Source organism: Sebastes umbrosus, chromosome 6 (genome assembly GCF_015220745.1).
Source record: "Sebastes umbrosus isolate fSebUmb1 chromosome 6, fSebUmb1.pri, whole genome shotgun sequence".
NCBI classification, from domain to species: Eukaryota; Metazoa; Chordata; class Actinopteri; order Perciformes; family Sebastidae; genus Sebastes; species Sebastes umbrosus.
The window spans coordinates 32,216,478-32,231,799 of NC_051274.1; the positions used below are offsets into that span (position 1 = coordinate 32,216,478).

Below are 15,322 nucleotides of genomic sequence, written 5' to 3' on the forward strand. Positions count from 1 at the left end.
CCTCCTCCTCCTATTTCTTCTCTCTTTATCAGTTCCAGCCCTGTTGAACATAAGCTCTTATGTGAGTGACACCTTTGCCAAAATCAGCTGGACTGCCGGAGAAGAGCAGCAGGACTCGGAGCTTTATGTGGCTTATATGAATAACCGTAAGCTACTTTCCCTGTCCCCGCCTTTCCAAACATTGATAGGAGTTTTAGGTGGCATCATGTGTAGGTGCAACTGGGAAGGTTTTATATAAACATCTAAAAATACATTATAAACCATGGCTACTTCCATCATTTCCATGATTTCCTCAACATGTGTTGTGATGTATTTAAAGTTATATTTAGTACAACATTTCAGTACTATTTATTACTTGGCAATAGCTCTTCCTATCTTCTCTTTTTGATGCTAATACAGACTTGCTGCTTGTGCACTTCTTGTGCTTGGCTGTGTAGGTGATGGTAACTGGCGGATTTCAGAGGCTATAAACGCTTCTCGAAGTTTCCACGTAATTGACGGTCTCAAACCTGGGACGGTGTACACCGTGCGCCTCATGGCCAAGAGGCTGCTCGATAGCGCTAGCATTTTTGAAGACGTTTTCCAGACTCGAGTCAAAGGTGAGAGAAAGGGGAAGGCGTCACGCGGTCAATAGAGTAGAGTTTAGTGATTTGAGCTCTAACCTGCCATAAAAATTGATATCGACTGTGTTGAATGTGTGAGTTTATTTGTTTTTCCTGCATCTCTGTGCATTTGTTTTTTTTCCTATCTACTATTCTCTCAGAAGAGACAGAGTGTTATAGCTGAAGGGAATGTGAGTCAAATACGACGTGAGAACATCCTCTCAAACTAGAATCCATCATGTTTTTTTCTGTTTCCAGTCAAAGATAAAGTTGTGTGAGGAGCGCTTGAGGGGACTGTCATACTCAAACAGACCAACGTGCAAAGTAGATTCTTGAGCTCTGCATCTCTTTGCTGTTTTTTTGTTCGCAGATGCTTTAGGTCACGGGAGCAACTCTTCGACCCAGGGCTGGGTCATCGGGACCATGTGTGCCGTGGCGCTCCTCACCCTTATCGCACTCATGGCCTGCTACGTGCGGAAAAACAAAGGCGGCAAGTATGCAGGTACGCCGCCGCCGACCCAGCGACACGTCACGTTCTCCATGGATAAAGGTCAGTTAGTCTTTGACCAGGGTTGGGTCCCCTTGTCGTCTCGCTTCAGGAAGTGAACCAAAATTCAGCTCATGAAATGTACAGTACATGTAGGAGATATCAGTCTGACTTGGTTATAAGCAATTTAAAGTTACTATGAGGAACTTGGTCAGCACTAAATCAAATCATATCTAATCCACATAATTGTGAACCGGTAACTATATATAGAGGCGCATAGGGAGGAGGTCGGGGTGGATGAGTTGGTCAAAAAACACCTGATTTTCACCAATGAGACCGGAGTTTGTGTCCTATGTGAAACCAGATGTCAAAGTTAATTTACTATGTAACTTCCGTACTTAAGTTACGCCACTTCCGGTGTTATTTAAACCCAAACCGCAATATTTTCCTAAACTTAACAAAGTTGTTTTGTTGCGTGTAGGAAAACACGCGAAAAATACGTTGTTGAAAGTCATGCTGCGCGTCCCGAAAAAAAAGGGAAATTGGTGTCTATGACTATTTCACAAACTGCCGTGAGACTGTGCTGTGTCATCGGTGCCACCGGGTGGGATTCTGCCCAACAGCAGCGTCTTCTCCAGGCAGGAGCGGAGCTTCTTGCCTCGCTGCTCCGCTGGAGGCCGTAGTGCTGGGCCCGCTGGAGGGAAGGGAGGCAGGGGGGAACCAGAACCAGGACGGCGCTGGGCAGACTGCCAGACCCTCCTGCAGTAAAACAAGAGGTTTTCTAAAGGGACTCTGGTGCTCGGAAACGCCTTTGTCCACAGGGACCGCCAAAATCAACACAAAATTCAAGTTCCTCGTAGCTTTAATTATCTCTAAAATCTTTAAACATCATCAGTTTTACAAAGAGATGCTTTGAATACAATTTTGGTTGACCTCCTGAAAGGATGAAAATGTGGGCCTCAACCCTGACCCCCCCACCCCGTTTGGAAATGCGTCATGCATGCATGTTGGACAATTACTAATGCTAACCATGCCAAGCCCAATGTAACCCCAAATGAACTGTCCACAAGATGCGTGCTGCATTGTGAAATCATTTGTGTGGCCCTGTTAGTTCTGCTCGGCACCTCTGATTCCACACCTTGTCAAGCCAGACGAGTGAGCACCAGCTGGCTTTGTTCCACACCTCCCCCACCTCCTCACCTGTGCAGACCTTCCTGGCTCTTCCCCCTGCACCTTTGTCGCTGTGCTGTATCAGAGCCAAATTCAGTCTCACAATGGTGCCTATACCTGCAAAGCATCCCCTCGCTCAGTTTCCCCTCCTCTCAACCTGCTTTAACCGCCTTCTCCCCCACCACTCCACCTCTTTGCCTGCAGTAGATTTTGACATGAAGCACTGAATATTTCATCAGCTCCTTTGGATTCCCCACTTTTTTTGCCCATCCAGCTCTTTTCATGAAACCCCTCTTTTGTCTCTCTTGAAAGCAACTGGTATTTTTTAGAGCATATTTACACAAAGAGCTGCTGTGTAGCACTTTGGGAGGACAAACACAAGAGAGGCTTTCAGTGTGCAGACTTGATGGGATGTTTACACACATTTAGTTGGTCTCAAAAGCTTTTTTGGTTTTGATTTTTGAAACTCCTATATGCACTCAAGTGATGCAAACGTTCAAATCATTTGTTCCTGTACACTTACTAAGCATTAATGTTGAGTTTGCAAGAATCGTCTGACAGAAAATCCCTGAGGCTGATTAAAACTAACAAAAGGCAGATGCTGTTTGAGTTAAAGACACCATCCTTTATAGTTATTTGAATTTGAGGCATTACAAATGATGTGGTGTCCCAACTGTACAAGTAATATGTCATTACATCTGTGGATGAAAGTGCTGCTCTCTAACGACGGTGCTGAAATGTCCCCGCAGTGAAAGAGAAGGAGGACCTCCACCCTGACGTGGAGTCACAAGGAATGAATGATGACACCTTCTGTGAATACAGGTGAGCTGAACCGCCGCTCTGCAGGAGGAGAGCCACGGCGCCAAAAGTGTGCTGAGGAAATGACATTTTCAGTCTCCTTGAAATGCGTTTGTGTTGTAGACAATATTAATCTAACAACCATATGTTAAATATTTTCTGGCTCATTTGTCATTTGTGTCAATGTAATGTTTTTCTCTCCCGTCCCCAAAAAGCAAACGTGAGTGCATTCACGAGCTTTACGAGGATCAGCCGACAAGCCATTGTTCTCGTCATTTACTGGGCTAGGTAATCGTACGGTGTAGTTAAGAGTAGTGGGCAACAAAAACATGTGCTTGTGAATTATGTGCTTTTATTTTGTAGTCAGATTCTGATCTGTGTGTGTGTGTGTGTGTGTGTGTGTGTGTGTGTGTTAGCTTGATCCTGTAGACATCAGTAGCTTGTTTTATGTGTTTGTGTGTGCATGCATATACTGTATATATAGCTCACGACAGCCTGTGGTATATTTTGATTATATCACAGTTCTTTTATAAAACAGTCATCAAGTATGGCAATATAAAAGCTATAGACACATTCCAATTTGAAATAGTTTTTTTATTAAGAAATAATAATGTTCACAATGAAATCGGCCCTCCTGCCTGCACATACGGAGGTGGTTGCTATGGAATCTACACTAGCAGCTATTAATGTCTTTTTCATCACATGCAAGCGTTATATTGATTTAATTATTTGGCTCTTTATTTAGATTATTTGTATATTTTGCCATTTATTGTGCAACCACTGAGAAACTGTTCAGCATCAGTAGGATGACTTTGATAACTGCTGGTACCAGGCTGGCCTTTTTTTTGTGAGGTGAAGCTCCGGTGGAGAGAGGTTTCACACTTGTTGCCACTTACGGCCATAATTTCTCTCTGGTGTCAAAACCAGGCGGCAATCTCTGGTTCTGGGAAGTAAAGCCAATAAAGAAGTGCCTTAAACTTGCATTATTTCTAATATCCAGCAGGGGGCAACTCCTCTGGTTGCTAAAAGAAGTCTGATTGTATAGAAGTCTATGAGAAAATGAGCCTACTTCTCTCTTGATTTATTACCTTAGTAAACATTGTAAACATGAGTTTATGGTCTCAATCACTAGTTTCAAGTCTTCTTCAACACAGCATGATGTTCATTTAGTAAATTATGGTCCCATTTAGAGTCAAATAGACCATAAAGCAGGGGATGCTTTAGGGCGGGGCTACCTTGCGTTCATCAGCAATCATCATCAAAGTTAATTGTAACATTTTGGTCACCTAAAAATGTCTTATTCAGCGTTTGATTTGTACGTAGCTACACCCTCTCAAGTCACTTTTGGTTGCAAATAACCAAGATGGCGACGGCCTAATTGCCAAATTTGAGCAACTTGGGACACGGCGACTACGTCCACTTCTTATATACAGTCTATAATCAAGTCCTGCATCAGATAGTTTCTGTATGGTAGTGCTGCGGAGGCAGTGGTTAGTGTGTTTCTGCTGCATTCCTGCTTGCTTGCATATTGCTGGTCAACATTGTGGAGCCTCCTCTTCAAGTAGCGCTGCATGTCGTTCAGCCGGCAAATTGTTTTCCTTGAGCTCATTCCACTCCTCCATAGAAGTTAACCTTAAATGTCTCCATTTTGTCCCTTGTTTTAGCTCACTAGCTGTGTTTCTTTGTATCTGTAACCTGTGCCGTGTAGCAGAAGTGACCCTGATGCTAAGCAACCGTGACAACACATTAGTCTGAGAGTGATACTGAAGTATATGGATCAACACAAGGAAATGCATGCAATGCAATGCAAACTTTCAATGTATTTTCAAAATGCAGAGATCAATAAGGTTCCCAAAGGAATGAATGAACTTCCTGATGACTCGCTTGCATACACAGAATGATTGAAGGATTGAAGGCAAGATAAACCAAAAAGAAAGCATGCCAATACATGGTTTCGTATACATGTGTCAAACACATTAAGGTTTAGTTTTAAGCACCTCTAATGTAGAAAGATGAGCCTGGATTTCAATGAAACACGAAGAGCTGCTGTCTGTTGCTGTAGTTCCTCTGCCCACCTGGTGTCAGATTTACCTTTAAACCCTCATTCACCTTGTGAATTATGGTGCATGCTATGGAATATCTTCAATTAATTGCTTTAGAAGCTTCCACTGCAGACACGCAGATTGATTCTATAGATGTACAGTTAATTCCTGACGGAGAACGTCTTACATTCAATGAAACAGGCATAAACTAAGCACAGCAAATGGGCGGAAAACACGAGCCTTAAAGCCCGAAGCAGACAGCTGTTGTACTTTATAATAGCTGTTGAATTTCCATTGTTTGCATTGTTTAGCTGCGACGGTGACAGTTTAGGGAAATGGGCTGGATCCTGTTTTGCTTGACAGCGCAGCAGCGACTGTGTGACAAAGGCGTGTTTGTTTGTGCACACGCAACATAAAATCACCTAAAATAGCCTCTTCCGTCCACTTTGATTCTGCTCGTCATCGTATTATTCAGAACATGATTACTCACCGCTGTGTGGACGCTGCCAATTGCATTCCTGTGATTCTCGCCAAGACTATAATTCAGTTGAACAGGAAAGAATGCATCGTCTACAAAGCCCTGTTTAGAGATTAAAGATGTAGTAAGTAAGTTGTTTTACTGTCCCGTAGCTTCAGATGACTATAGTTGTGTGAACGGAGAGGGTTGTTGATCGATACCACAGACTCAATGATTGCTGTGCAGATGCTGAGGTGGCTTTCAGACACACTTTAAGTGTTGTTTTCTGTGAGGTTTAACACTGATGGAAGACGATGATTCAATATGATCACACATCAACATTCAGTGTCACGATTATTTTGTGTTACGTGAGATCACTGTCTGTCTGATCTTATCTGACTTTACTGTCTTTCAGAGGCTGTAGCAGGTTCAGTTTTAGAGTTAGAGTGAAGGTACAGCTCTTATATGAAACTAGAAAACTGAATGCATCCATTGGTAACCGTTGTCATGCTAGCTTGTTGGGAAAGAGGTTAAATAACGCTCTGAAGTTAAGTTTTGGTGCGAAGTAGCCATTTCATTGTAGTGAGACAATTTTTTAAAACTTGACCTCACTGTATAAAATGACCTGTTGTGACCTCTAGGATAATCACAGCCTCATGAAACTTTACAGGCACAAACTAGAGACCAAGAGCATTCAAAGGATGTATGGATCAAACTAGAGACCTAGAGCATTCAGAGGATGGATGGTTTACTTAAGTAGATTGACAATAAGGGGGTTTCTGAGCAGTTTACACAACAGAAGTGCTCGCCATCCAATCTCCGAAAAATGCAATTCTTGCAGAAATGTCAAATGTTTTTGATCCCAAATCACAGCATGGCTTTTTCTATGGTGTTCCTCAAGGTCTTGGTGACTTAATCGTTGTATTGTGGAGGGATTATTGATCACTTTTATCAATTCTCAAGTGATAAAAAATAGCTAAATTTAGCTCTAAATCTGTGTAACAAATGGTATCAACCCAAAGATTGCTGAAACAACTTATGAGACATAATAGAGCATGGAGATGACCATTTTATACTTCTATCATAATGTTCTAAACCCGTATACACTTTCACTATTTATTTTAATTAATTAATTCATGTTTATTTCTGATTTATGACTCGGACAACTTGACACTCAGTGCTGAGCTGTATATCAAATGAATCTTCAGGTTCCCAGCTTTCAGATGATGTACACCACTTCTATGTGACATCTACTGTTGACCTGCTATCTCCCCCTAAAGACCCCCTGGACCCCCCTCAGAGGGGTCTCAGAGGGTTAATAGATATTGTGCTCTTTATTTGAGCTCTGACACAAAGTTCACGTAGGAGCACATGAGGCAGAAGCAATGCTAATATGAGTTTGTGAGTTGATGCAGATGTTTGGCTGCAGCTCAGAATGCCTCTCATGGTCGATTTCATGAGGCTGCCCCCCCCCCCTCCAGAGTGCCCTTAGCCGTACTATGATGTTGTTTTCCCGGCTTTAGAGCTGGATTCAGGGCTCTCTCGTGCCCTTTGAATCTCTGACGGCGATAGACCACCCACTGGTATGCCACGTGTCGGGGGAGCTGACAAGTGGTAATTACGCTTCAGACGACTTCTCTCTGGAGCCGGCCCCTCTCTGCTGCCCGCCTCGCCCCGCTGTCCACTGCAAGAACAGCAGGTGTCATAGCCGGAGTGGGCTGTTAGCCAGCAGTGTGAGGCAATTTGTAATTTTATTTTTTTTTACCCCCTGCTCCTTTTTTTCTCATCTTCATTTTCATGTGCAAATAAGGAGACGGCAACAGATGTGGAGAAGTTTTCCTGCAGACACCTTTAAAGTAAAATAAATACAACTTCAGGTGGAAAAAAAACAAAATCCTCTTTCCACCTGACGTCTCTGTGCTGCCCCCAAACCAAGTCAGCATGGGTCAACGGCAAGACAAATTTAATTACCTTGTGCCTGGTGATGTGCCTCCATCTCTCTCTCTCTCGCTCTGTTTGTGAGGCTTAAAGAACAGCTGAGACTGAGCTGGATCCCGACCAAGGTCCTGAACGAGAGCCGGGGCTCAGCGGTCCCGTTTTATCACCGTATTCAAAGTCAGTATGGGCGGGCTGCGGCTGCGGCGGCGGCCGCTATGGCATTCCACCGCTCTCAGATAAGAGGCACTTTATCTTCGGCGCTCTGGAGTCGTCAGAGAAAGAAGGTTTGATAAGAGTTGAAATGCGGACCTTATGTGGCTCGCATGGTAAACGGCCTCGTGTGAAATAGGACAGATGAGATAGGTTATTAAAAAAAATAAAAACCCTCTGTGAAGGAGACCCGATTTGTAATCTTAGCTTGTCTCCGCTTTAAAAACGCTGCTCAAAATGTCGCACGTGTACTTGACAGAGGTGTCAACTACAGTAGGCCTCAAATGGCGCTATCATATAGCAGAAAACCAGGGCGTCGTCTCTGAACGCAGACGCTGTGTGTTATGAATACTAAACCTAAAGGAACGAGAGAGAGAGAGAGAGAGAGAGAGAGAGAGGGGTGTGTTACCAAACATGGATGGTTTAGGGAATTAGAAAAGAAAAATACCCTCAGTGTTTTGAGGTGACCCTGCGTCTTCTAGTGAGACACCTGCGAGTTGGCCAGTTGCCCAGCCTTAAATTGGCATCTAATCTCCTCGGCCCGCGTGTGGGCCCCTCGGGAATACCAGGAATGACAGGCTGTTTGTCTGGGATTGCATATGCCCCACCTCTTCCCCCCCCTTTCTCAATCTCAGCCTCCCCCCTCCTCACACACACACACACACACACACACACACACCTCCCACTCGTCTTCTTTCTCACTGGCAATTTCCATCGCTGGTTCTAAAGAGATTTGAAATTGCCTTTGGTCTTGAAGCCTTGGCAATTAGCAATTAGTGAAGTGATTGTAGCAAGCCCTCCCCGCCTCCCTTGTGCTCTCTTTTTTTCCTGCTGTGCCGCCGCTGCATCCACCCCTGCCTACCACCCGTAGTGATGTATTGGAACTATATAAGAACTCGCTTTGTGGCTGGGAGCGTGTTTGTGTGTTAGTGCAGCCGAGCATTTAATAGTCTATATGTTCTGTATGCCGGTGTATTCAGTGTGTGGTTATATGTGTGATTGTGTGTCAGCTCTCTTAGTGTTGAACGTACGCCCTCCCACCCCTGACCCTGACCATCCCTTTTTTTTGTTGTTGATGATGTCAGTGACAGCGAGGAGAAGCCACTAAAGGGCAGCGGCTCCCTGAATGGCGATGAGGCGTTGGGGGACAGCGTCAGCAGAGACAGCCTGGGCGACTACGCCGACGGCGAAGGGGAATTCAGCGAGGACGGCTCATTTATCGGAGAATATTCGGGACCCAAGCACAGAGGCTCGTTTAGCGAGCCCAGTGGACCCAGACCAGTCACTGCATAAAGCCAGGCTCCGGTTGAGACGCTCTACTTCAAATCCTTTCAAGATACTTTTTAAATTCAGCTTCCCTGGCATTAAATATAGCTTCAATAGCCAAATATGGAGGGGGGGAGAGAATACACCAGCACCATACACATCAGTGTGAAAACCATGTGAGTCTTTGTACATACTGTAAGAGAATGACCTGTATCATTTGACTTTTTCAAGATTTTATTAATGATAATAAATAAAGTGTTTTTGTACCACAATCTTCAGCTGTGTCTATTGATTGGCTTCTTTCACAAAAAGGCAGAAGATCATCACTTATTTCCTATTAGGGCTGCAACTAACGATTATTTTCATTGTTGATTAATCTGTCGATCATTTTCTCGATTAATCGATCAGTTGTTTGGTCTAAAAAATGTTGATCAGTGTTTTCCAAAGCTCATGATGACGTCCTAAAATGTCTTGTTTTGTCCACAACTCAAAGATATTCAGTTTGCTGTCATAGAGGAGTAAAGAAACCAGAAAATGTTCACATTTAAGAAGCTTTTTTTCTTAAAGGTCCCATACTGTAAAAAGTGAGATTTTCATGTCTTTTATATTATAAAGCAGGTTTAAGTCCTATATAAATACTGTGAAATTATCGAAAACGCTCAGTCCACGGAGAAATACACACAGCGCGTATACAGAAACTGTGCTTTTGAAACAAGCTGTCAGGATTTCTGTACTTTTGTGATGTCACAACTGTATCAACATTTCACAGTTTTAAATGTAAACATTCTAAATGTGTCCCAGTTTATTTCCTGTGACATCAGACTGAGAGGAAGTAAACATGGAACAAGCTGTTGCCTAGCAACGCAATTCCGTTGCAATTCCATTGAAATGTGCTAAAATGGAGCGTTTCAGGCAGACAATATATGGAAGAAAATAAAGTTTTTTTTAATATTAAGGCATGTAAACATGTTCTAGTAGAAACACAAAATACAAGTATGAACCTGAAAATGAGCATGATATGGGACCTTTAAAAAATTACTCAAACCGATTAATGGATTATCAAAATATTTGGTGATTGATTTAATAGTTGACAACCAATCAATTAATCGTTGCAGCTTTAATTTCCTACAATATAAGAAAATGTCTGTAAACTGTGTGTATTTTTACACATTGGATGAGAATAACACATACAGTAGAGATGTATATGCATCTACAGCCTGTTCATTAATTTATCATACAGTGGAATCAATATCAGAAAGGGTGTCTATTTTATCTACAGTATATGTTATTTTTAATATCAATGTTAATATGCAAACGTGTGAACGTTTATCATTTGTTTATAATCAAACTGCTGATGATATATATCATTACATCAAACATATTTTGGAACTTTTTTATTGCTTCTCACATCAAACAGGAGACAAAATTATAAACGTAAGAACAACATTAAAGGAACAGTGTGTAACAATCAGGGGGATCTATAGGCACAGTCTGATATCAGAACACTGCGTCCATAGCAACAGTCTGTTATAAAGAAATAACAGCCCATAGAACGCAGTGATTGACCAATCAGAATTGAGTATTCAATAAGTATGTTTTCTTTGGTGTATAATCACCTGAAAATAAGAATTGTTGGGTTGCCACTCACTGTATATCTATATAGGAAGAGGGTCCTCTTCACGGAGTCCGCCATGTTGCTCCACCATGTTTCACCGCCGCCGCTCTCTCTCTCTTGCTACACCACTCACTTCCCTCGTACGTACACACTCTACGCACTGGCTCTGATCCAAATGACCTCCTACAGCTCGTTCTGGAGAGGGACATTCACGATTTCTCGTCGGCCACCGTAGCCACCATCAGAAGAGGCTTCATTCGGCTGTCTACAAACTCAGCACCAGATACCGCCAGAACCTACACACTGTCCCTTTTAATCAACTTCCCCCAACCATGCCCCCGGTCGGTTGGGGGAATTACAGCGAGGATATATAAGTTGTTTAGCAGGAAGGTTAAAGTGATGAGTGTTTTGGTGCATTTATCTCTCATGAAAACATTTATTTAAGGAACTTCTCAAAACTCTAAATTGGTGAGCTTTCACCTTAAGGCCCCAGTAATGAAGAGGAAGTGTCGATACTAAAGCAATTTGTCATACTCATATTTGTTTTGGACTTCTTTTAATCATGTGCTTTTCCTCTGCTGGATATCGCTGTATGAATCACTCTGCATTCCTTTAAAACCATCAGGCAGCTGGGCTATTTATTATCTGGAAATTAATAATGTCGGGTACCTCCTTCCTAGTTTTTATTTAATGCAACTATTCATCAGTCTCTATTTGCTGCTCCCTTTTTCTGTCATTTAAAAAGCAGCCAGTTATTTGGTAAGTTCACTTCACAAGTAGAGATGTCCTTCCACTGAACATAGAATATGAATATATTAAAATAAATTCCTGGGTGCTTTGCTATTTACAAAATTATACAGCAAATTTTGTTCACAAACTTGAGCACAAAGCGATATCGGAATGGTACAAACATATCTGAACTAAGCTCGATATTCTCCCAAAGGTCAAACCCCCCAAACTATTTTTTTTCCGCAATACATTCAGTGGATCCTCACATACATAATGCACGCTGCTGAAATATTCATCAAGGACAAAATAAAGTTGAGATTTGTCCAATTCAACGATCTTACTTAAACAGATTTAATAAAACAGGGTACCGCAGCGGCGCCGGCTACAAAGTACTAAATGTTTCAGTGGCTAGAGGCTTATTTTTTTTAAAGTTTAAGATCTTAAAAACAAAGAATATTCCTGGAAACCAAAGAGAGCCCGTCAGATGTGCAACTTTGTCAAATCACAGCAGGCTGCACTGGGTATTTAAGTTAAGCGGACATTTGGTCTATAGAAATGCAAAACCGAGAAACTTTAACAACCAAACTGCATGTCGCATGAGTTCCTTTGAAGATATTAAAGGCAAGAATCCTCCCGCTCAGTAAACAACATGAGAAAACAATAGTCAACAATAAGGAGAGTTTTCACTTCAAAACCAAAAAGTACAGAAGTGGTCATATGGAAGAAAAGTGCAGCTCTGAAATATAGCATTTTAGTCAATCTCTTTCCCATTACTTGGTTCAGATAATTGGAGCCAGGTCCCATGGCTCCAATTATCTGAAACAAAGCAGTGTTCGTCTCTCCCCTTCAATTTCTGAGGTGAAAATATAGCACCTTTGATGAGGCAGAAATCCCAAATAACAAAGATGGGAGACAATCGACTCATCCATCATTTGGTGAGAGCGTCTGAAACTTCCCCTCTGATTCTCTCCATTGTTTCTGAGCCTTTCAATAAGCAAAAGCTCAGAGGTTCAGAAGAATGTTTTTTTTTTAATTTATTTACCATATTTGTTTGTCCCAAAAATCTAAAACAAACCAAAAGTGAACGACTGAAACATAAATTCATCATGCATTCAAAGGCAGGAAGATGCAGTCTTTTTTTAAAGGACAACCCATCATAAGACAATGCTTATTTGACTTTATTTCAGCTTCCCCTTGTTCAACTCCTCTCACTTCTGTCACCGGACTTATTTGCACATCTCTTATCTTCCATTTTGTAAACACAGCCTCCTCGCAGCTGCACGGTCCGTCTATAGCCTGGGGATTATAAATAGGCGGTGTAGCCGCAATCAAACCAGACTTGGTATAGTGGAGTTGAAAAGCACTCCATGCCTCATGGCAGCAAGATAAAGGTCATTTAAAGAGATAATCCCTGTATTGTCGGGGATTACGCCCTCATCCGTTCTAAAATTGCTTTCTCCGTGGAACGTTAAAACCTCTAAACAACAACAAAAGATTACTCTAGTCAAACCCTCCGAGTGTGACACAAGCAGCTTTTTTGCTCCGTTAAATCTATTTGGAGGACGTGCAGGTGACCCTTTCATAAACGTTATAATAGCCCCGTTTTGGAACAAGCAAAAGTCAGGACGTTTATATCATCTGGGTCCGTGCAGAGGGCAGAACTCCGGGGTCTGAAAAGTGAACTTGCATTCTTTCTGACAGCCAGCAGGGGGCGACTCCTCTGGTTGCAAAAAGAAGTCTGATTGTATAGAAGTCTATGAGAAAATGAGTCTACTTCTCTCTTGATTTATTACCTCAGTAAACATTGTAAACATGAGTTTATGGTCTCAATCACTAGTTTCAAGTCTTCTTCAATACAGCATGATGTTCATTTAGTAAACTATGGTCCCATTTAGAGTCAAATAGACCATAAAGCAGGGAGTGCTTTAGGGCGGGGCTACCTTGTGATTGACAGGTCACTACCACGGTGTTTCGTCTTAGAACTTTGACCCTTTAAAAGTGTGTTTTCAGTTCATGAAAGTCAATTATAACTTTTGTATAGTTGTTTTATAAGTGTCTTATTCAGCGTTTGGTTTTACTTAGCTTCACCATCTCGTGTCACTTCTGGTTGCAAAAAACAAGATGGCGAAAGCCAAAATGCCAAACTTGAGGCTTCAAAACGGCAGTGTACAAACCAATTGGTGACGTCACGGTGACTATGTCCACTTCTTATATACAGTCTATGGATCCATGTTAAAGGGACAGTGTGTTGAATTTGGCGGCATCTACAGTAGTGGTGTGGTTGCAGATTGCAACCGAGTACCCCTCTGCTCACTCCTCTCTTTCCAAAACTGTGTTAACGCTGTTCGCCTCACTCGGAGGCCATCCTTAACATAATAAAAACTACATTAGGAGCAACAGAAGACAAAAGCACTACAGTGGCCTTCAGGTTACATTAAGATGAAAGGCTCTCTCTAGAGCCAGTGTTTGGTTTGAGCAACATGGCGGACTCCGTGAAGAGGACCTGCTCCCTATGTAGATAAGAAGGACTTATTCTAAGCTAACGACAACACAATTCTTAGTTTAACGTGATTATACACTAATGAAAACATAATTATGAATATTATATTCCATTTCTGCAAATATAATTCCTTTAAATGGAACAGCCTTGTTTTGTTGTGTGGTGTTTTGCTCACGTTGTCGCTGAACATTCACACACAAACTCATATATCAGAGCTCAAAGCGGATCACTCTTCAGTCCGTTTGATCAGAGCTGATATTTAGAGTAAGTACCCTTGAAATTGTCTGGTGGGAGGAAATCGATAGCATGCTGACACACGCTGTGAGTTCAGCCCAGTAACCATCTCAGCGTCTCATCAACTGAAGATGCTGCAAAGACAGGACTCCATGCAAAGACTGTAGCATGCAGAGAAGATTTGCATTTGCTCAGAATGTGAGATACACTGTTACTACCCAGTCAAGAAGAAGGTGGCACAACGGCCATGGAGATCTCATCAATAATGAACACTGCCGGGTTCACCCAGAGGGGAACTGTGACAGGTGTTGGCGGAGATGCTCCTATATGGAAGACCTTCTTCTCTTTGGTGTTTTGTTTTTTTTTCCGAAGGAATACAGTTTAAAGTGGCAGTAGGCAACAATATTTTGGCATAATTTGGCAAAAATTCCATAATAACCTTTCAGCATATTGTAATTCAAGTGATCTGAGAGAAAACTACACCTCTGCACCTCCTCATGGCTCTGTTTACAGGCTTTAGAAAATCTTGCCCGTGACGGCAGACTTTGACCAATCACAGGGCATTTCAGAGAGAGCGTTCCTATTGGCTGTTCCACAAAAGGAGATGCGCGTTCACGTCTGGTCTCTGCAGATAGTGAAAGCCTCGGTCAATGGCGGAACAACCTACTGGAAAGCTTGCTATTCCAGCATTGGCAGCAACTGCCTACACCTCAAAACAACCCAAAAAAAGAAAGACAGACTTTCAAAAAGACAGTCCAAACTGTTGATGTCGTTAGAAGGTAATGTGTAGCTCGCTGCGGTAGCCTCCTCAGATGTAGCGAGCACGTATGAAGCGCGTGCATATGCCCGTTCTCGTGTGGGGGGAGGGGCTTCGGACAGAGAGGGGAGAGCGGAGAGAGGAGAGAGAGGAGAGAGCAGCTCGAGGGGATGCAGGATTTTGTGTTTTCCGGATTTCTACGCACTGCAGCTTTAATGCATTTGCAGAAGAATCCGCATAAAGAGTTAAACCAATGTCACGGCTCCCACTTCCTTAAAGGGACAGTCAGTCAGCTGGGCCTATTGAGGATCTCAAGGATGAGCTTTGAGCACTTTACCAGAGAGAGGGGTTAAGAGGTGGGTAGTGAAGAGAGGTTGAAGGTTATTTGACTATTTATTGAAACCTGCTTCAGCAGCATTGCAGATGAAGAAAATCAGCTCAGAAAGACGGCTCATGACCTTGACTCACAATCAGAAGGGCGGTGTTTTATCTTGCATATTCCTCCAGTGGCCTTCAC

The 15,322-nt window shown here is 42.5% G+C and overlaps 1 protein-coding gene across 9 annotated transcripts in view; it reads left to right on the plus strand.

Moving 5' to 3' along the window:
* Positions 1-9,110, plus strand: part of LOC119489882 (neural cell adhesion molecule L1-like protein) — a 71,353-nt gene extending 62,243 nt beyond the window's left edge. For 3 of the 9 annotated variants that reach the window (XM_037772836.1, XM_037772835.1, XM_037772843.1), the window contains 5 exons: positions 33-146; positions 438-599; positions 973-1,152; positions 3,009-3,081; positions 8,790-9,110. In XM_037772836.1, the coding sequence (XP_037628764.1) occupies positions 33-146; positions 438-599; positions 973-1,152; positions 3,009-3,081; positions 8,790-8,997 (737 nt within the window). In that variant the 3' untranslated portion in view covers positions 8,998-9,110. The remainder of the gene's footprint in view (positions 1-32; positions 147-437; positions 600-972; positions 1,153-3,008; positions 3,082-8,789) is intronic. The other 6 variants (XM_037772842.1, XM_037772840.1, XM_037772838.1 and 3 more) reach the window with 5 other exon arrangements.
* Positions 9,111-15,322: the final 6,212 nt, after the last annotated feature.